The sequence below is a fragment of the Galeopterus variegatus genome, unplaced genomic scaffold (assembly GCF_000696425.1).
Source record: "Galeopterus variegatus unplaced genomic scaffold, G_variegatus-3.0.2 Scaffold64, whole genome shotgun sequence".
Taxonomy (NCBI): Eukaryota; Metazoa; Chordata; class Mammalia; order Dermoptera; family Cynocephalidae; genus Galeopterus; species Galeopterus variegatus.
The window spans coordinates 518,501-540,099 of NW_007726175.1; the positions used below are offsets into that span (position 1 = coordinate 518,501).

Sequence of the window (21,599 nt, forward strand, 5' to 3'; positions counted from 1 at the left end):
AGACAAATAATAAATGTCATATAAATCCCTAAAAACAGAGCAGTGCTGGTTTTGATAAAGTCTCCCTGGAAAAAAACAATATAAAAGTCACCTTTCAAGGGTGTTCTCTTTTTTGTCAGCTTGTGTTGATATTCCATGACAATGTTGAATGGTAGAAATAAATTGCATAGGCTCAGTTCTGAACAGCACGTCAAACCAGTAAGTGGAGGCTTACTTCACGTTGTTCTGTCTAGCCTCTTTACTTGCACTTCATGCATTTGTTTAGTGCAGATCCAGTACTCAGAGAATCAAACAGGAAGCATCTGATGAGTCGCTGTCTTGAAGAATGGTTGGGTCAGGAATAGACTAAAAAGTAAGAATATTGTCTGCTTTCAGAGGGAGCTAAATTTCTGAACCCAATCAAGTTTGACAGATATCATTGATTCATCTAGGTATTTCAGTAATTTTTATTGAATGGAATATGATGATGTATTTAATGTAAAGTACTCTGAGTTAGTAGGTGAGAAAATTCTAATTTTTTACTTTCTAATTTATAATTCGTTTTTTAACCAGACTTCACAATTTCAATTTTTACCTCCCAGACAGCTTACCATTCTGCTTTCTGCATGGTGCCCCTTTGCAGTCCTTTCTGCTAAAGCACTGAGCACATTATGTCCCAAGAATGGGCTGTTATTTTCCTTACTAGGACAGCAGGCTCCTAAAGGTAGCTTCTGTTTCTTATTCACCTTTAAAATACAGTGATAATCAATAAATGTTATTTTTAACTTAGGCATAGTTATCTTTGTCTTTTGTCAATTTTTCAAAATTATAAATATGACCTTAAATAATTTAGCTGTCTTCATGACCCCCAGTTTTCTCATTTGTAAAATGGGATTATATATGCCTCACAAGATAAGATAATGCAAACTTTAGTCTAATCAAAAGCATTATCTTAAATAAGATAATGTAATATTCATTAGACTTTAGTCATAAGTATCAATTTTGAAAAATTTTCCCATTCAATTATTTATTAAATATATCTATATTACATTTAAAAAATAAATACAATTACCTACAGAGAAAGTGTTTTTATATAAACATAAATTAATACTTAGTATTATTTTCTGCAAATAGATGGTAATGTAAGAAAGAACACAACAAAAATAAAATGTCATTAAATATTTTAAAAATTAATAAAAATAAAAACTTACTACAAATAAAGAAAATCTGAATAATTTGTTACTCAGCAATATATATAACTACGTTACTATATTTAACCCAAATCCTATGATTCTTTACAAATAATTCTACAAATCACTTTTTTTAAAAACCAACTTCTTCTTTTGAATAGGATAAGTAGCCTCCAAATCAGTGACTACAAAGGACTGCAAACAGGTGTGAAAGCAGGCAGTCATCTCTGGTGGATTGTTGAGCAAACTGTGTTCTCCAAGGACAGCTAAAAGCAGTCGACAAATGAGCATTAAGTTTGGAAAGTGTGTTAGGATGTTAATCTGCCCCTCAAAGAACAATTCTTTATATTATGAAAGTAAGTTTCCAGACTCTCCTTTTCTGGAACAGTGTGTAGTACATGTACAATGTTAAATAAACTTATTTTAAAAACCCTCTTTCCAAGACCTCCGGCAATCTTCACATCTTTCTACATCTAAATGTGTGGAATCATTTTGGGTCCGAGGAACAATGGTTTATTTACATCCCCAACTTACTGAAAACCTGCTTAGACCTCCTAGTTAAGTAGACTAAACCCTTCAGTTTTCTCATCTGTAAAATAAGAGAAAGAAGGGAATTGCTTCCATAATTTCAAATCCCAGCCAATTCAAGGATGGAGCTGGTGAGTGCACAGAGCAAAAGCTGGTAAAAGCAACAGTTGTGCCCTTTGTATGAAGTTGCTTGGAGGAAACAGGAGAGAAGAGGGCCTTGGTGGCCCTCAGCTCAGCAAGACCCCTAACAGGGTTCCCATGGAACCACACAGGAGTGAGGAGCCAGAACAACTGAAGAGGGAATCACTCAGAGGCCGGTGAGTCATCACAAAGGACCAGTGCACAGCCTGTCCCATGGGAAGTGTTTGGAGCACAGGCAGTGGGGAGACGGGCCCACTGGGGGAACATTGGGGCAGAGCATGACCTGCCCCCAATCACCGCAGGACAACTCAGTGGAGACTGGTCAGGAATACAGATCTGCAGGCGGTACAGTTTGCTGAAAAGTATCAGCCCAGATCAAAGTTTTCACACAACCCAGGTGCACTGGAAGTCACAAGACCTGGAAGTACATACAAGGTCAACAATTAAAACCTGAGCTGCACAAAAAACTTTCCCCAGGAATTGTAAAGCAGCAATTTAGCTCAACTACAGAGTTCAAATGCTGGTCCCCACAGGAAGTTCCCTCATTTTAGAAGTAACCAAAGGACAACAAATTAGTTCCAGTGCAGAGTTTAAGTGTTGGGAACAGCAAATAGTTCAACACAGAACTGAAAGAAGAAACAAAATACCCACAGACCAGAGACAAAGTTTGATATTAACTAGTAAAAGTCTCTCATGACCAAAGAACACTTATAAAACCTAGAAGGACCAGAAGTCCCCTGGGGTCCCAAGCCAGGGAGGAGGGAGGGCCGGGGGCCTCAGCTACACCTCCCTGATACTCATGACCAGCCCAGTGACAACCACTGAGCTGCCACAGGAAGTGCCCTGGGCTCCTGAGCCAAGGCAGTGGAAGGCTGAGGACCTTGGCCATGCCTCCCTAACACCTGCAACCAGCCCAGTGATGACTGAGCCACTGCTGGAAGCTCCCTGGTCTGCCCTGCAGGAATGAGAGGCGTGCCACAGTTCTCAACCATGCCTCCCCTCTTTCCTCTTCCCACTCTATTTCTTATCTACTTCCTTCTCCCCCTCCTCCTCAACTGCTCTGCAACAAAAGCTGGGAATGTAAAAAAGAATATATTAATAAATAAATAAACAAACAAACAAACAAACAAACAAACAAATAAATAAATATAAAAAAATAAAGATGAGGACAAGAAAAAAGGTTGAAATAAATAGTGAATTTATTGATGGATTAATAAAAAGAAAAAGTTTCACGTTGCCGTGTAGTTGCACGAGGCCAGGGGTGATTTAGAACTGATATGGACCTGGAACTTTCTATATATACTTCCATTACTGTTGGACTTAGAGGTCTCTGCCCTAATGTAGGCATGATCTAGGTTCATGAGCTATCTCCTAAGCCATGAATGCATACAGTAACTGGACATGCATACAGTAACCGGACATGGTACTACTGCCTTAGAGATCAGAGTGGATATTGTAAATCATGTCAGAGTACAATAATAAAATCTATAAAATTGAAAAATCCTATGTATTTGTGTGCTTCAAACATTGTCATTTTTTTCAAGCATGTAAAGCTGATATATCAAACTTGTTGATTGAAAGGAGACATTTATCTGGCACTATGAAAAGTAAAATCTCTAAGACTTGGAGAGGAAATGGATGTGGTAGTGGTGAGATAGGAGAGGAATAAGGATGTATCTAGACTCAGGAAACATCTAGACTCTAAAAAGTGGTAACATTCACAAAAGTAGGGATATTGGAAAGATATACAGCTATGGTAAAGGTGGAGTGAAAAGAGAGGTAAGAATGAACAAAGATGAGCTCAATATTGACATGTTAAGTTCTAAATATGTGTTTAGTACCCAAGTGGAGACATCCAGAGCCAGTTTGTATTCAAAGAAGACACATCTAAGGAGAACACATTCACACTGATTCATGAAGAATGAGAGGGATCCAGGGATGCTAAGAGGCCAAGAAAAGTATTCTAGGCAGAGGCGAAGTGAACTTAACGGTGCTGAGGCTCATCTGAGATACTGACAGTAGGATCGCATGGAGTGGAGTAGAGGAGTTGGAGGCACGTAGTAAGGCTGTTGCTGGGATAAGATATGCAGTAGCCAGCTCATGCGATATACTAAAATCCAGCTAAGGTGGGCGTGAGGATGTGTACTCAAAGCAATGGAAGCCAATGGAAACTGTAAGGTAGAGGAAGGACTGACATGATTAACACGCTAGCAAGATTTTTCTAGTTCCTAAGTGGGCAGTTGATTCAGTGTGTTGGAGAGAAAGCAGGAAGGTAAAAGAGAAGGTGATTATAATGGTCCAGGAAAAACATGGAGACGTTTGATGGATGATAGTGGAAGACATGGAGAGAATTCAGATTTGGAGCAATGATTTTCTATCATTTTTTAACCGCAAGTCAATTTTTTTAAAAAATTAAAGTATTCATATGTGTAAGTCTGTGAATGTGAAATAAGATTTCATGAAACAATGTTTAATTTTATGACTGGTAAAGCACATTAAAATTTTGGAATAATTTATTGTCTTTTTTTCTGCTCTCTATTTTTCTTTTAGTGCTACTCACAGCCCGCTAAATTGAGTTTCCAACTAGTTAGTAGATTGTGATAGTACACTGGCTTACCAGCAGAACCTAGAGGAGTTGTTGTTAAATTAGACATGGGAAGTAAGGTACGTTGAAGCAACAAGGAAGACTCTCAGATATAAGCTGTGCAGGGAAATTTGACAGAAAAATTGAATAGTCCCCAGAAACCCAATACTGCAAGGGGGACATTTAACAGGTTATATAATGAACCTAGTAATTAGTGTGACTTATCTGTCATAAGGGCAAACAAATGTGCTATGAACATATCTGTGCCAGTATTTGCATGGGTATATGATTTCACTTCTCTTCGGTACATATCTAGGAGTAAAATGGATGTCCAGTAGTTGCATGTTTTGTTTCACAGAAGGTAAATTTGCACCTTGGAGTGAGGGTATTTGACATAGGCTTGGTTTCCTGTGTAAAGACTGCTGATGGCTCAATCATATGGTAAATACATGTTTAATTTTTTTTAAGAAACTGCCAAACTGCTTTCCATAGTGATTTGTACCATTTTTTATTCCTACTGGCAGTATGTGAAGATTTCAATTCTTCTACATCCTCACAAACACCCACTATCAATAGCCTTTCTAATTTTATCCAGTCTAATAGATGTGTACTGATTGTAATTTGCATTTCTCTACTGACTAATAACAATAAACATTTTTTAAGAAGTTATTTGTCATATAAACAGCATTTAGTGAAGGGTCTCTTCAAATCGCTTGCCCGTTTTTAAAAATTTTACTTTTGAGTTTCACGTTTTCAGAGTTATTTGTTTATTCTGGATTCAAGTCTTTTAATAAATATAAGATTTGTGAGCATTTTTCCAAGTCTGTTGTTTACCTTTCTTTCTCTTAACAGTGACTTTCAAAGAGCAAAAGTTTATATTTTGATGTAGTCCTGAGAAAGTAGGGAAGGTGCAGAAGAGACACAGCTTTGATGTGTTTGTGTGAGGTATCCCCCCTATTATTTTGAAAAACACCCCCATGACACTAGGAGTTCTTTTCCATTAGTGAGAATAGCAACAAGCAGATCATGAGGTATTCAATTCATTCCTTTGAACTGGACAGGTGACAATGATGTGCACTAATGTTCTTGTGGTGGTTGTGAAACACAAAATATCCTTCAGATATTTCTGATTTCAGCTGGGCCACAGGCATTCTTGACTAGGTGATGGCAGCAACAGCACAGTGGTTCATTATGGAGCCAACAAATTATTATTTGAAGTATATAGCAGCACGCTCCTTACAGAGAATACTAGATAAGTATTAATCCTCTTCCTCCAAGAAAAAGTGTAATGTTAAAGTCAACTGTACTCATATTGATATGCGTTTATTTTAAGGATGATGCTTGAAATAAAAGTTAAATGAAAAATATATCAGTTTGCTTGGGTCATGAATTGGAATTGTAAAAATCTTAATTTTTTTTCCATTGACATAACCAGCAGTCTGATCCAAGAAGATATTGGCTCTTCTTAATTATGGTCTATGTTCTCATGAGGGTAATACAAATTTATAGGTGTCTCCTAAGAAATCCCTACTAAAATGAGGCACATCTAACTGGAGAATTGTTTTGTCACTCCTTAGACAATCTACTAACTTTTAAAAATTCTTTACCTCATTGCAAGGAGAAATTAAAACATTTTAACAAATATACTCAATGAAATATATGAAATAGGTGGTAAAAATTAGGCAAGGACACTAGAGGCAGGAATCAATGCAGACTCAGGAGTGAGCTTAGTATGTGCTATAGACTAAAACTTGTGTTCCCCCAAAATACATATTGCAACATAATTCCCAGGGTGATATATTGGGAGGTAGAGCCTTTGAGAGATGATTGGGTCATGAAGGTGGAGCCCACTTGATTGGCATTTTCTTAAAAACCAGGAAGCAGACTCTTACCAGACACAGAATCTGCTGGCACCTTGACCTTAGACTTCTAGCCTCCAAAACTGTGAGAAATAAATTTCTGTTGTTTATAAGCCACCCAGTTTATGGTGTTCTGTTACGGCAGTCAGAACAGACTAAGACAGTGTGCCACCCCTTGAATCCTACACACTTGTTAGATTTATGCCATACATTTGACACTAAGCTACCTATTAAACCATCTGAAGTGGGAAAAATGATTAGGCAGGTGATTCATGGCATCCATAAAATTAAATAACACATATGCTGTTCAGGCGAAACACATTTTTCTAGGTACAGAAACTAAGAGGAATTCCTAACCACATGTCCTAAAGAATGATAAGAACTGGATTTATGTCTACGATGAATGGCTTCAACTTTGTTTCATAAAAGAAGGTTCACAGGTCCTTTCATCAGCAGGCAGCAGTTCCTGTGATGAATACTTAGGTAAAGGACTATGTTTGAACTTCTGGCATTGTTAGAAATACCCTCTGTATGTAGTATAGAGCAATTTTTAACCAATATTTTCTTCTTATCTGTTTTCAAGCATAGATTAGTCTTTTATAAAACTTTTCCCCCAAATCATGACCATTAATTACCATTACCAAAGGTAATGCCTGTTTTTTCCCTCAGTGGAGAAATGAGCCCTTCGGAGAACCTAATTTAGAGCAGCAACCCCAAATCATACAATATATGTTATACACATTCTCAGAGGTGCTCACCAGTGTTAGATTAACAAAAATTCTGTAGTACATTACAATTGAGAAACTGCAGTATATTACAACTGAGAAACTGAGCAAGTTAAAATGAGTTCATTTTAGACTTCTCAGAAACTTTGATATAGTATTTATATACAAGACTAATTTCTGAGAGGCACATGTAGTATTCAGTGCTTTCCAAACATATTTTATAAAAGAAATTCTTCTCTTTGCAGAGCATCTCATGAGCTATTTCAAGAAATACTCTTGAGATCTTCCACATTCTGCACTGTGAATTTGGATTTATTCCAACATTGATTCAAAATCCATTCTGTAAAGAGAGAGTTACACACATTCTGACACTGATATATATGCAGCACTTTGAGTCACTCATTTGGCACGCACTGGTGACTGTTAAAATAACAATGAGATCTACTAGCTTGATGAGATTTTAAAGAAATAACTTCTGAAATACTATTTGTTTTTTATGCTCTGACCTCAAGTGTATGCCATAAATTTCTTTAAAGATTCTGTTTTACCTGATCTTTCACTTCTAAGTTGTGGAAAGGATTTTGACCATAATAAAATATAGTCTAAGAAAATAGAAAGAGTGATTTAAGTTTCATATGCTACTATTTTCTAATGAAAAGTACTAATACACAAGAGTCAAAGACTCTTAGAGACAATATTAAAACTTTGGCAACACACAAGTATATTCTTTCTAAAATTGCCTTTAAAATATGGAGAGATATAACAGGAAGGGAAATAATTAACTTTCTATTGTGACAACAATATTCTACACAAATGATGCAGACATTTAGATCAAAAAGAGGAAGTAAAAAAAATAAAAATAAGCCTGGACATACCAAGTTCTGGAAAACATGCAAAACAACTGGAACTCTCATATTGGTGTGAATACCAAACAGCACATACATTTTGAAAAACAGTTGGGATTTTTCTTAATTTTAAAACATATGTTTACCATGCTATATATTAAAATGCAAATATTTCTTTCAATTACATCTACATTAAACTTATTTATAGTTATGTTTGCTTCTAGTGATTATTTTTAGTAATGTATTTATAGTATAGAAAATTATTATATTTTATGATATTTGCATTTGAACTTCAAAATATTTATCATGATAATAAAACTAATATAATAGACCTGGTTTTCAACTTAAAAATGAATATTTTTATGCACATAAATGTGGTTGAAGTGACTGTGAAAATCATCTTATGTTTTACCTCTAATTATTTTTGTCATTATCTTTTATTTGTATTAACTGTTTCTCCTATTTTGAGCTTGAACTTCATATTTATACATCTAACTGCTAGAACCATCTCAACTCAGATGTCTACAGGCATCTCATATCATATTTTAAGCCAAATCCTACAGTTTGTCCATTGCAGTAAATGACAACTCCAATTTTTCAGCTGCTCGAACCAAACTCTTGAAACTATCCGTGTCTACTCTTTTTGTCTCATTATCATTCAAGCTGATATCAAATCTTGTCCACTCTACCAATAATATGTATCCAGGGTCACCTTTCCACTTTAACTCCTTGTACTGCAACCATCCTAGTGACAGTCACCAACATCTCCTGCCTGGACTGTATCAAACACTTCTGCCTACACATCTGTTTCCAGCCTCCCTATCTAAAGTCTCTTCTTTACACAGAAACCAGACTGATCATTTTAATGCCTAAGTTGGACCATGCGACTCTTCAATATTAGTGGAGATTCTGCTAGCTGTTAAGTGATCAAGGCTCAAATAATAAAAAAATACAACACAAAATACATTACAAGGTTAGTATTTGCTCACCTAATGTCCTAATTGATAGACTGCTCTCTCTAAGTAGTGATTTAGAGACCCAGACACCTTCCAATTTGGGGCTTTGTCATTTTATCATATGGCTTTCAAATTTTAAAAAGCTGGACCTCAAAGTACACATAGAGTATGAACACATCTATGTAAAATAATGTGTCTGAAAAAGACCTTAAATATAGATGGTCATTAAAATATTAATGAGGCTATAATCTGTTTGGTGGGGTTATAATGACTTACTTTTTTCTTAAACATCTTCTGCATTGTTCTATATATCTACAGTGAGCATATGTTATTTTTATAAACTTAGAAATATAAAAAAACTTTTTAAGATAGTAGTGTAAGAGTAGGTGTCCAGTCTACTTTCCAGAACTGATTCTAATGACTAAAGAGAAGTATATATGGAGAGGAAAAATACTCCATCAGTTGTAGAGTAAAATCTGGCAAACAAAATATCCCCTTATTGGTAAGGGATGGAGAGGTAAAGGCTGAAGATATAGCAACACCAAGGAAAAAGTGAGGGTCTCCTTTCTTGTGTCCTCCTTGAATTTCACTTCTATACGTTATTCTTAAGCATTAGTAGAAAGATGATCACTCAAAAGACTAGTTTTACAATCCAGTTTCTTAAAAGCAGAGTTTGTTTCCTCTTATGTAGTGGGTAAACCCTGTAATTTGCACATGGTCAGGAATGGTGGTAAGAAATAGCCAAAACTGACCCATTCTAGTTAATTTTGGCCTTTAGGACAAATGACAGCAGAGAAAGATGGTATCATCTGGGATGGAGGAATTTATAGGAATTCTTATAAGAATTAGGAAAAAACCTCATGAACTGAGAAGCTTTCTTCAAGCAAATTCTTATTTGTCCCAATTATCAAATTGTTCAAAGGTAAAAGCCAAGTTCTGTTACTGAAACCCCCCCACAATAGTCCACGGACACTCCCAATTCTCAATAAATAAAACCTACAGGAAGAAGATCTTAAATGGTTCTCTCAATGCCTGGAGTAGAGGCCAAAAGGAAAGATGACCTCTACAATAGCAATTCTAACTCACCAAAACAGCATGCAGAGACAGTGGAGGGCTGCTCATAGTTACAGCTCCCTCCTCCGTCCTCTCCAGTTGAACTGATAAGATAAATCTAAACTCCACAGCACCATGTATACCTGCAGGGGACCCAAGGAGTATTCATCCACATCCTTTTTTTGGGGAGGTGAGGGGAAATGTGGAAGGGAGCATAAAAAGACCTGCACGCATTCAAGGATAAACACATTGGGAGTGAAGGCAGGGAAAGGGCCCGCCAAAGTAGATAAAGAACATGGTTTTGAGTATTATCCCCAGGAAACTAAGAATAATTTTTGGCAGAATTGTTTTCTATACCAAAAGAAGTTAAATAAGAAACAAATTTGAAGAAAAATCAGATTACATAAGAAATAGACATAAAAGGGGAACTGAGTTAAGAATTTAAGAAAGCAAATAATGTCATTACAGAATTTGAAGCAGAACCAAAAGGAGGAAGGAAACTGAAGAAAAATATACCCAAGAGATAGGCTTGAGAAAATGAGTGAGAGGGTACTAGAAAACAAAAAGGTGATGAAAATGGACAGAGGCAATATGATGGATATGGAAGATAAATGGCATCTGATCAACAGATAAATCACATTTGTGAAGAAGTGTAAAAAAATATAAATGGAATATAAATAATAGGCAGAAATACAGTGGCAGAATATTTCCCTGAAGCAAAAGAAGATTCAAATCTGTGGCTCAAGACACCTTACCTCTGTAAAATTTTCTTCCAAAAAATAACACATTAAAATGATTTAATTTCAAGGGCACAGAAATAGTCTATAAGCATCCAGAAAGCAGAAATTAGTACTCAGGAAAAATAAAATCATATAATATGTAAAAAAGTGTGCTACCATTTTTATTAGGTTCTAATCTGTTTTTCCCTCCTGTAGGTCACTATGAAGTTTTTGATTATTGTACACTAATCCCATTTTTCTCATAAGTTCTATGATTTTTATTGCACAATTTCACATAATATGGTGATTTTTAGGAACTTATATACATTACATTGTAGCAGAACTGACTATACATATACCAGGATGTTAAAAGTGTCTTAAAAGTGTCTGTAGGTAGTAATTAATTTGTTGCTTATCTATAGTTTCCATTTTTTCTAAAACAATCATGTATTAGTAATATAATTAAATCAATGTAAACATTTTTAAAAGGTGAAATGGTAGCTAGATGACAATCACAGCTATTCTAGGTAAAAAGGTGAGGCTGTTCTTTTAAGCTCCACACATTCACCGTGATGCAATCACGTGCTCGCTAGTCTACTTAAAAAGGTGAAATCACTTAAACTCTTTTCTGGAAAACAGAGATAAGGTCTCACAGCAACATCATGGCAGCTTCTTCAATCAGGGAATCCCCACAAGTGCTAAGAAAGATAGAGAAGACATGACTGGATAAGTTTCCTTTAAACAGTGTAGATTAGGTAACAAGCCAAATGTCCCTAAATTGGTTTGCAAACATTCAAAAGTTAACATGATTCGGATCCAGAAATACATAGGAAAGAACAAGTCTGATATTCGGTGCTTACTGACTTTGAAGCTATTATGAAATTGAACACCTGTCTTTTCAGGAAATATGATTCTATAAAGATACTACAAACTTGAACACATTGTGAATTTCAAAATAAAGAGAAAAAAATCATTTTTCTCATGTAATTTGACCCTTGAACTTCCATCCACTGTTTCAGAGTGAACTTTCATCTGTGTATTCTTTTTTTTTTTTTTTTCTTTCATTTTCCAAGGCACGATTATGGTATATTCTTTTCTTTTCTTATTTTAATGATAAGTTACTCCAGGTACAGTCAAACTTTGCACCGTATGCCTTTGATTTGGGTGGGAGTCCTCCTTTCCCTCCCCCGCATGCCCCGTTTCTGGGAGAGTACCCACTGAACTCTGAACTTGTTTCTGATCCTCGTATTTTCCTGTCTCTGCACAGAATTGGCTGTTGGCTGTGCTCTCTGAGGGGCTTGCTTCTAGCTGTTCTCTGACAAAGAGCTTGTTCTGTGCTGCACATCTCGTCCTCTTTCTTCAGCCTCTGGCTTTGACCACTGAATCACAAATATCCTCCAGCTGGGAATCAGACAAGGGCAGAAATGAAGAACTCAGAAGCCCAACAGGATGTTTCAGTTTCCCAGGGAGTTCGCATGATGTTTTACATGATGAAGCCCAATGAAACTTCATTCCAAACCCTAGAAGAGGTGCCTGATTATGTAAAACAGGTGAGATTATATTGAAAGAGGCTATTCTCAATTGTTTCTTTATAAAAGTAAGGTGAACGTATCATGAGGTATTGTTCACTTTCATTCTTCAAATTGTTACATTTTAATAAAAATAATTCAGTTTCTTAAAGCCATAGAACAAAAGTAGAATTTCTGCTTGAGGTGAATTTCCATATAGTGCTCACAGGCATCTTTGTCTATAAATTTCTTCCTTTATATGTCTCTCCAGAATATGACAAAAATGTTTAGAAGTTTTTCTGGATCTATGGCATTGAGAATTTAGCTGTTGGAAACTCAATGTCAAATAGTTATACCACATCCGTAAACTCTGTAACAACTCTGTTTTAAAATGTTTAACTTGTCCATCACCTCCAGGGAAACTATTTCCTCTTTAATTTGGTAGAGTAGTTCTGCAGAATGAAGGACATGTAGCTTCACTGAGTCCAACTCTGACTTCCTAAGTTTGAACTTGAACCAAGTTTTCTTTGAAACTCTGAAGTGTTCAGAGGCACTTTTCACTTCTAGTTCCTGGCTATGATTGGAAGTGGAAATATCCAGAATTAGAACTTGAATACTGAAGTTCCCCACCCTGTCATAGCTGTTCCTACAGCATTTACTAGTTCAAGCCAGAAATAGCAAAAAATGACATCAGAGAATACGTTCTTGGGAGTTCAGTTTAGAAAACTTCAAAACTTATGAGCAGCTTCCAAATGAGTGAAACCAATATCATTTTTAGGATTAGATTTTGCTCTTTCTAATTTTTAAAGTAAAAATGTGGTACTCATATCTTCATAAATAAATTTTAGTTATTTTGCAACACCAAATTTAATCCAATGCGCAGTGATCAATACTGGAGCCTGAAAAACACCTATTATTATATAAAACAAAATCAAAACTGAATGAATAAAACTTGGATGGTGTTTTAAACAAACATGTAAAATTACCTTATTCTCTAAAATTCTCAGAAAAAAATTGTTTATCCTACTGTTTCGTTTTCATCATTCAAAGCAGTTCTGGGAATTCTAATTAAAAAACTAGAATTGTATACATCCTTCAAGGAAGCCTCTTCAAGTGGATTTAGCTTAGTCATGTGTAGATGATAGACTTCTGATTATTTAACTTATTTTAAATGTACATTCTGGATCTAACTTGGAACAAGTCCCTCTTAAACTTACTACTTTCTTGTCACAATTGTCATTGTTATATCTATAGTCATATTCCATTTTCAAATTGGATGATAGTGCATGTCCAAAATTATTAGACTTCTTTGCCCATTGTGTAGGAAATGATCCTTTAGGATAGATGCATACCATCTCCTGCTGGACCTCCCAACTCTGGGCCTCCCATTTCTGGAATGACTAATCAGGAAATGTGGAAGAATTTCATATGGATCATAATAGTATATCTTCTCTGCAATTTCCTCTCCAGGCAACTCCATTTTTCATTTCCTTGATGTTGCTTGAACTGGTTGTCAGCTGGATTCGCAAAGGGAAGCCACCAGGTCGTTTGGATGATGCTTTAACATCAATATCAGCTGGTGTTCTGTCTCGGCTTCCAAGGTGAGTTAGATGGTGAGCAACGCTGAGTAAAAGCACTCAAATTCTCCAAACATGAGGGGGAAAGAAAGCCCTGTGTGGGAGAATTAGTCTATTTATGCGTATATTCCCAAAAAATTCAGTGCCTGTCACTATCTAAAATTTTGATATTGTGTTCATCATTGATTATTTTTTGCATTCATTTAAAAAATCACCATAAATATTGTTTCTATTTATTACTAAGTTTATTGGCACCCACTTCAATTTTGTGCTCTAGGTGAGTGCTTCATTTGCTTTGCTGTAGACCCAGCCCTGAATTATGATCTAAGTTATCTATTGGAACTTTTATTTTGCCTCAGCCAAATTCACATAGAATAGCTCTCTGGGCTGCAGACACTGTGCAGGGCAGGTCACAAAAATCTCTGGATTATGACATTGGGCTCCTAACTGGTGTCCTGTCTCTAGTGCCACCACATTTGAAGCCAAACATTTCCATCCTAGGAATCTGGTAGAAACCTTTTACTGGTTTTATATTGCCCTCAGGATAAGGTACAAATGTCTTTCCTGAACTACCCAGGACTTTGTGTTTCCAGTCTTCCATTGGGTCCCTCCATTGTCCTCCCCCGTTGTTATCTCTGTTCCATCATGCTCTATTACTTGTCATTGTCACATGTCACAGGTGCTCCCCTCCTTCTGCAAAGCCATCCGTGTGGCCAACTCTGATTCATTTCTTAGGCCTAAGCTTGGATGTCATACTCCTCAGCAAGGCCTATCTGTTCTTCAATTCTAGGTTAGGCACCACTTCACTATGGTCCCACAGAATTTTTTGCTTGACCCAGATATGAAATTATATAGCATGTATGATGCTCACCTGTCTTCCTCCCAGCCTTTCCTGATAGCTTGCACACAACTTGAAAGCAAGAGATGTGCTTTTCTCATGGTTCATATGCCTGGAATGATGTCTGGTATATGGTAAATGTTCCAAAAAAAAAGCCATAAAAGTAATATTCACATAGTGTTATGTTGGTGATAAAATTAGGTGGTAAAGGGACCAAATAATAGCAAACAACAAATTATCTACTACTTTTTAGAAAGAGTAAGTTATAATGTGTACAGAGGGAGACCAGTGAATAGAAGGCATCTTTGGTACGTGAAAATTTACTAAAGAGGCAGAGGGTGAGGGAAACTCCCATAGAAGTCTGTGCTTTGAGCTGCTTATGAATGTTCTCATTCTAGCTTCCCACCCATTGCTTCTTTCACTGTTTTAAGAGCCTTTCTTCTGACCACTGCTCATTGCTTTGGAATGTTTCTATGAACCGCCCAGTGAGAAACCAATGTGGACTTTTAAAAAGTGACATTAAAACTTAAAGATATCTGAGAGAAGGTGAAATGACTTCATTTAATTGCATAAAATAACTTAAGATAGGAAGTAAACCTAAAAGTAAATTTTCTTTCAATAAGTGTTACTTCAAGAGTGGTAGGTTATTAAATATATAGTAGTAGTAGTAGTAGTAGTAGTAGTAATATTGATAATAATAACTCTGAAAACTACTTGTATGGGTGCACATAGTAGTCAAAATCAGATGTGGATTATGTCTCAAATTATTTGCAGCTAATTCCCAGATTAGCCTAAGTAAAAATTTAAAATTATAGATAATTTTCTCTATTACATGTCCTTCTTAAACAGAAATGAACAAGAAATACACTCAACATAATCAAGAGATATGTAAATTTGTATGTAGATTTGATTATTGAAAAATACCCAATTGGTTACCATAGCTCATTCTGAGAAAGTTATATATACAGGTTTATGGAAATCAGACAATTGATAACCTGTAAAAATCACTTGATAACTGAGAAGTACCCTACATATGCAATTATTGTTAACATATTTTACTGAATTTGAACGAATTTATTAAGAACTCAGGGAGACAACAAGTTAGATGATTGCTTCAGCATTTCTTTTGCTTCTTCAAGATTGTCTTTGGTTACAGTTGGAATTAGATTGCTCTCTTATAACATTTTAACTACTAGAAGTGTAAACTGTATCCTCAGTACAATATTTCTGCCAAGAAGTGTGATTTTTAAAAGGTATAGAGTTAGGACAGGAAAACAAGAATCAAATACATAGTTTTGCAAAAAGCACACCTGAAAATGGAGCGAGCGAGTGAGAGAGAGAGAGAGAGAGAGAGAGAGAGAGAGAGAGAGAGAGAAACAGAGAAGAAAAGAAACCAAAACAAACCAGTTCTTCAGGGATAGAACATACAGTTCCTTTCCTTCACCTACTACTCATAACACTTCTTAAGCTAACACAAACTGTTAACTGTGGTGCCCTTTGAGAGAAAGGTAAAAGGTTATGAACTTGAATTTGGAGAATATTTTCCTGCAGCTGTATGCTGAATAAGAACTGCAAATTGCTCCTTTTATTCCTTGTAGGTATGAAGAGTGATTCTAAATTATGAAATATGAATTTTTTTTAAAGTTTGTAAAGGATTTCATTTTTCATAGCCTTTTATCTGAAAGATCCCAGCAAAGCAAACTATCTGAAAATAAAATTTAGTAATGTTTTCTTTTATTTTGTCACTTTAAAAAAAAATGGCATAAGCAAAAAAAAGGAAAGCTGATCCTCAGGATCCACTTTACTCAATCCTCTTTTAGCAAAAAATGAGAAGGGGAATTTGATCAAATCATAAAACAATATTTCAGTCGAAGCCACAGCGTCAAGGGGAATCCCTAGGCAAATCATTAACAGCTGAGGGTTAGATTAACACAGCATTGATCGTATCCTCTCCGAGGGACTGACTATGTTTTTGACACTAGCAACAGAGGCTTGCCACGTCCTTATGATACATGACTGCAAGAAAAATGTTTGTATACTTTTCGTTAATTCTTTTGTGAAGAATCAGGTTTTCTATAATAATTCCAAATAGCATGTGGCCTCTGACAAAATAAGTTGTGAAAATCAAAGTAAACATGTTTTTCCGCTTTGCCATTCATGTAATGGAAATGTTGTATGCAGACTTTGAGGAAGAACAATATTCCTTTGAGAATTTCAATTTCACGATTATACAAAATTTGAAGTATCTTAAAGATTAATAGCATGCTTATTATAGTAACAGAAAAGATACATACTGCATCTTTCACATCTTTGTGTAAGAAAAAATATTTATTATGGACAAGATTATATCTTGTTTACAAGCCTGTTAGACAGACCGTGATCTGTATAAAAGTCCATCTGTCCTAAGAACCAGATTCTGGGCAGGCCTGCATCTGTTTTTTTCTTCCAAAGTCAAGTAGGCAGCCTTACTTGTCAGAATCTAGTTGTGAAGTTATAAACAGATATTTCTATTTATCATAGTTAAACACAGTGTATCATATGCAGATAATCTGCCTTTCTATCAATTACTTGCATATGTGACTATAAAAATTAAATTTGATTAAACAAAATATGTACTAAAACTATTAAAAAAAACTACACAAAACTTGTGAAATATTCTGCTACCGACTTAAATGTTAACGAGTGAAAAATAATCACATCTTTTTTTTTTTTTTTTCCTCCCTGCTTGTTTAAGCAAAATTCAGTTTCCAATCCTTCATTAGAAAACCGGGACCTCAATTTGTTACTTCCTTCCAATGTTTCTGCTTCCATAAATTGCATCCTCCCCAGAGAAGTTTTATTCCCGATATAAATATCTACAGTATGTTTGTTTTTAATGGGTTCATTTATTCTGTTGAAACAGCAGATTATAAATCAAATTGCAATAGGTTGGAGGGATTATATAAGTAGGTAAATTTTCAAATAAAGTTGGGGACACTCCAATTTTAATATATATGGGTCACTGCCAATTTTTACTGTGGAGCTAGCTCCGCAATGTTCAACCATACGTGCACACTTTTACTGGCCATGCCTGCCATGGAATTTTCCATTCCTGACAAGAAAGTTTCAATTCATCAAAAAAATAAATAAATAAATAAAGAGGAGGAAATTAAACTTCTTTGAAATACTTTTGACTCCTTGGGGTGGGGTTGGAGAATAAAGGAAAATTGTATACTGGGTTTTTATACTAGGCTTTAGCATCAGAGGCAATATTGCCTTTGGCAACATCAGACTTCTATCAAATGAGTGCATATCATTTTGGATGATGTCTTTAATGAGCAGTAATTCAATTGTCCAAAATAAGAGATAAATGAATTCATGTAATGTCAATAATAATACTTTATTATTAATATTAAAAGTTTCGTTGACCTAGAAAATACTTTTAAAAACACCAAGGTTTTAAAATTTATTTTCCTTACATGTTCATTAGAGGTAGAATGCCTCATTTCCTCTTAACTTTTACCTTAGAAACCTTATAAATAGGCTTTGTCTTTATTAATTGTGTGACTTCAGAGACTGTTATTAGACCAAGCTTCCCTAATGAATGCAAGTTTCATTGCTTATTAGCCTGGACTTGTGTGCTTGCTCAAGAGTAATATATTTTCCTGCAAAGCAAAGAATATAGCAAATTTACTTCTTCCAAATCTACCACTTTTTAAAATAAAAGTCTATGATTTTATGGTTGTTGTAAAAAGAAATTAAATTAAGTGATTCTTTTGAAATGCAATGCCACTTCACAGTAAGAAACAGTAGTACAAATTTTGTCTGTTTGCAAAAGGTAGAGGTTGTATTATCTTATTATTTCTGAGCAAAAATCAATATTCCACTAGATGGAGCAAAAGTGGCAGTAGCTTTACAGACGTCAGTGCAAATTCCTGGGTTAGGTTTAAGAGATTTTTAAGTTAATAAATAACAAAATTTCTCAGAAAAAAATCTCTCTCTCTCTCTTTCTGTGTATATGTATATATTTATTTACTTATATGTTTATTTACTTTTAATTTTATAGCCTTTTAAAGGATATTTATAGTGATCTCATTTAAATATTGATTTATTTTCCAGCTTGTAAAACACGATTACTAGAAATAAAAACATCTAATTTATTTTCTTCAGTTTCTCATAAACTGGCCAAGTCAGACTGTGAACACAGCTATAATGAGAGTTATTAAATAGCATAAATTAGCAGATACCTGTGAGTCTCAGTACATATTTCTACTTACTTTGAAAGTTTCTTTGAAATTTTAGCAGTTTGCAATGAGAGCATTACATTACATTTTACTCACTTCCTTAATGATCAGATCGTGGGAGTATTTGATAACTAGATAATTATGGCGACTATTCAACCTAATGCTCTCATATCTTAAACTAGCCCTGACATCCTGAAAGGCTGAATGACATGTCTAATGTCACAGTTCTACTCTTGGAGATGGGTAGATTCAGGTCAAGATGACTTTGAAAGCTAATTAGCTTGCAATTCTTAGTCCACAAATAAGAATTTATATTTATTTCTAATTTATTGATTATTTATTAATCCCAATATTATGACTAAACATTATTTTAAAAGAAAAAAAAATCCAAGGCCAGTGCTGAATAGCAATTTCAGTAAATTGCTATTTACTGAAAGCACATTTCGGTGAATAGCACATTTCTAGTAAAGAGAGAAAATGTTATACCACATACATAAAGAATCATCTCACTAGTTAGAATTATAAACTACCTTTCATTTGCCAAAAAATATACCTCAGACCCAAGAGAAAATTGCCATCTGGGGGAATTCATGAAGAATATAGGACAATGGGAGGAAAGCCTCTGTGCGCACAGCTTGTTGATTAGAGGATTCTAATGTCTCTTTATATTTAGATCATTTTCTTGGTCTCCCATCGGAACTTGATGCATAAATGGCATTGAGTATTTGGTAATTCCCAGCCCCTATGCTACCCAATATTCCATCTCCATGTGATAAAATAAGCTCACTACATACACATGCATTATATATGCCTCTTCCCAGAGGATGGGATTCAGAGAGTTTAAGTTTGAATTCCAGAGTGCAGAGTCATAGCTGGGGTTTCAGGGTGGAAAGGGGAGTGGAGGAATTGGGAGGAGAAAGAGGAAGGAGCTTTGGTTTATGATTCAAGGTCTGGTGGGAACATTTTTGAAAATGTAGGTGCTATTTCCTGCAATCAAGGGCTTTCCAGAACTTGATGATCATTTCCCAGCTGTATCACTTTGGTAAGTTGTTTTAGTTGTGGGCACTCCCTGGCTGTTCTTTCACAGGTGTAGTGGAAAAGGATCATTTTCATCTTGCTGATAGAAAGCAGGGAATGTAACTCCCATAGCTTCTCCCCTCTTTCCCTTCACCTTGAGGAAAGTTTGGCTTCGTGCTAAAGTGTGAAAAAAAAGTCCTGACTGTAGTATGTCAGGCATATTTCAGCTCAATTTCTGTCAACCCTAATAAGTCAGTTGACAGAGTGATAAATTGGGTGTCTGCTCAAGACTTGGCAACTGTAGAGGAAATAAAAAAGTATTTTGATTGCAGGCAGGTTCTCTTTGTTTTACAAATGGAAGTTTTTCAGGGACTCTTTCTTTTATTGATGTCTTGGTTTCTTAATGCCTATTTCAATTGTCAATGCAACTGACATGGAAGATAGCAAATTTTAAGAAAGATAATTGAAATAATGGAACATTTGTAGGGCAAGTGATTATGTTTACCCCATTCAATAATGTACACTTTTGTCTTGTTCTGTGCCTGGCACTTCATACGTTCCTTGTAGAAATTCATTGAATGGTTGAATGAACTCATGGGTGAATTGTTTTGACACCATGCACTAAAGCATTCATAAGAAGCTATAGATTATTTTAACTTGCTGTTGAATTTTCTAAGTCTGGATCAGTTGTTTTAAGATAGTGGTTATCAACTGGGGGCAATTTTGCTTCCCAGGTAACATTCGGCAATGTCTGGGGACATTTTTGGTTGTCATAACTGGGATGGGAACAGTGCTACTGAATCTAGTAGAAAGAGGACAGGGTTGCTGCTCTACTCTATAAGGCACAGGACAGGCCCTCACAACAAAGAATTATCTGGTCCCAAATGGCAATAGTGCCAAGGTTAAGAATCCCTGTTTTAAAGAAATTATTAGGTTGAGCCATATAAAATTAATATTATTCACCTTTTTTTGTTATTTTTTACATAAAATTTTAATTTTATATGGGTAACCCTCTACTACTGTACCATAGAGAACAACTTTAAGATTTTATAGTCTGAGTAAGTGTCTGCACAGGAAAACCTCCTACAACAAAGAATTATCCTGTCCAAGTGACAACAGTGGCACTATTGAGAAGCCCCGGTCTAAATATATAAAAGTTACCAACCAAGTTAACAAGCTTTAAAATAAATTTTTTTCTAACCCTCCACTTTGACAAATGTACCTTGATACAAACTTGGAAGTCAGGTTTTAAATTTCCAGTTCTTGGATTCCTCAGAGTTCCAAAACACTGTGGGAGCCCCTGGCTCATGGTTTGTCCTGTCCCATGAGGGATGTCAGACACGTGTGTGTGGACATCCCAGACTGCTTGTCCTGTCATTTGTAGGAGTTGCACACCTGCAGAGGTCAACCCTCAGGAGAACTAGACCAGGAAAAAGCCACTTGCAAGCTCTGCAAACAGGCACAGGGCCATTTGAGCAGGTGATTCTGGAGTGTCCAGATCATTGCTCAGGTTGTCATTATGATGGGGTCCAGGATGGGCTCTTTTGTTGGGTCAAGGACTTGCACTCAGGGGTGAAACTGCTTTTTCAAGCCATGTAATCTGAAATTGGAAACTGAGCTCTGAGAAAGGGAAATGCTCAAATGGTAATACTCAAAACTGTAAACATTTCAATGAGTTATGTATATTACTGCTATTGTGAAGTAGCTAGTATTTTACAGATTAAATAATAGTAACTTGAAGCATTCAAAATACAAGAGGACATTTTAAAATTGTTAAATTATAATTGAAGTGATATTACAATTAAATTCAAGAACAGAGAAAAGTTAAAGTCCCAAGTCTCCAAAAGACCTTGTAAC

At 35.5% G+C, this 21,599-nt stretch overlaps 1 protein-coding gene across 2 annotated transcripts in view; it reads left to right on the top strand.

Annotated features, from left to right (window-relative positions):
- The first annotated feature begins 11,898 nt into the window (after positions 1 to 11,898).
- The window catches only part of AGMO (alkylglycerol monooxygenase), a 340,101-nt gene continuing 330,400 nt past the window's right edge, over positions 11,899 to 21,599 (top strand). Inside the window, exons 1-2 of one of the 2 annotated variants that reach the window (XM_008576908.1) lie at positions 11,899 to 12,129; positions 13,558 to 13,688. In XM_008576908.1, the coding sequence (XP_008575130.1) occupies positions 12,004 to 12,129; positions 13,558 to 13,688 (257 nt within the window). In that variant the 5' untranslated portion in view covers positions 11,899 to 12,003. The remainder of the gene's footprint in view (positions 12,130 to 13,557; positions 13,689 to 21,599) is intronic. The other variant, XM_008576915.1, reaches the window with a different exon arrangement.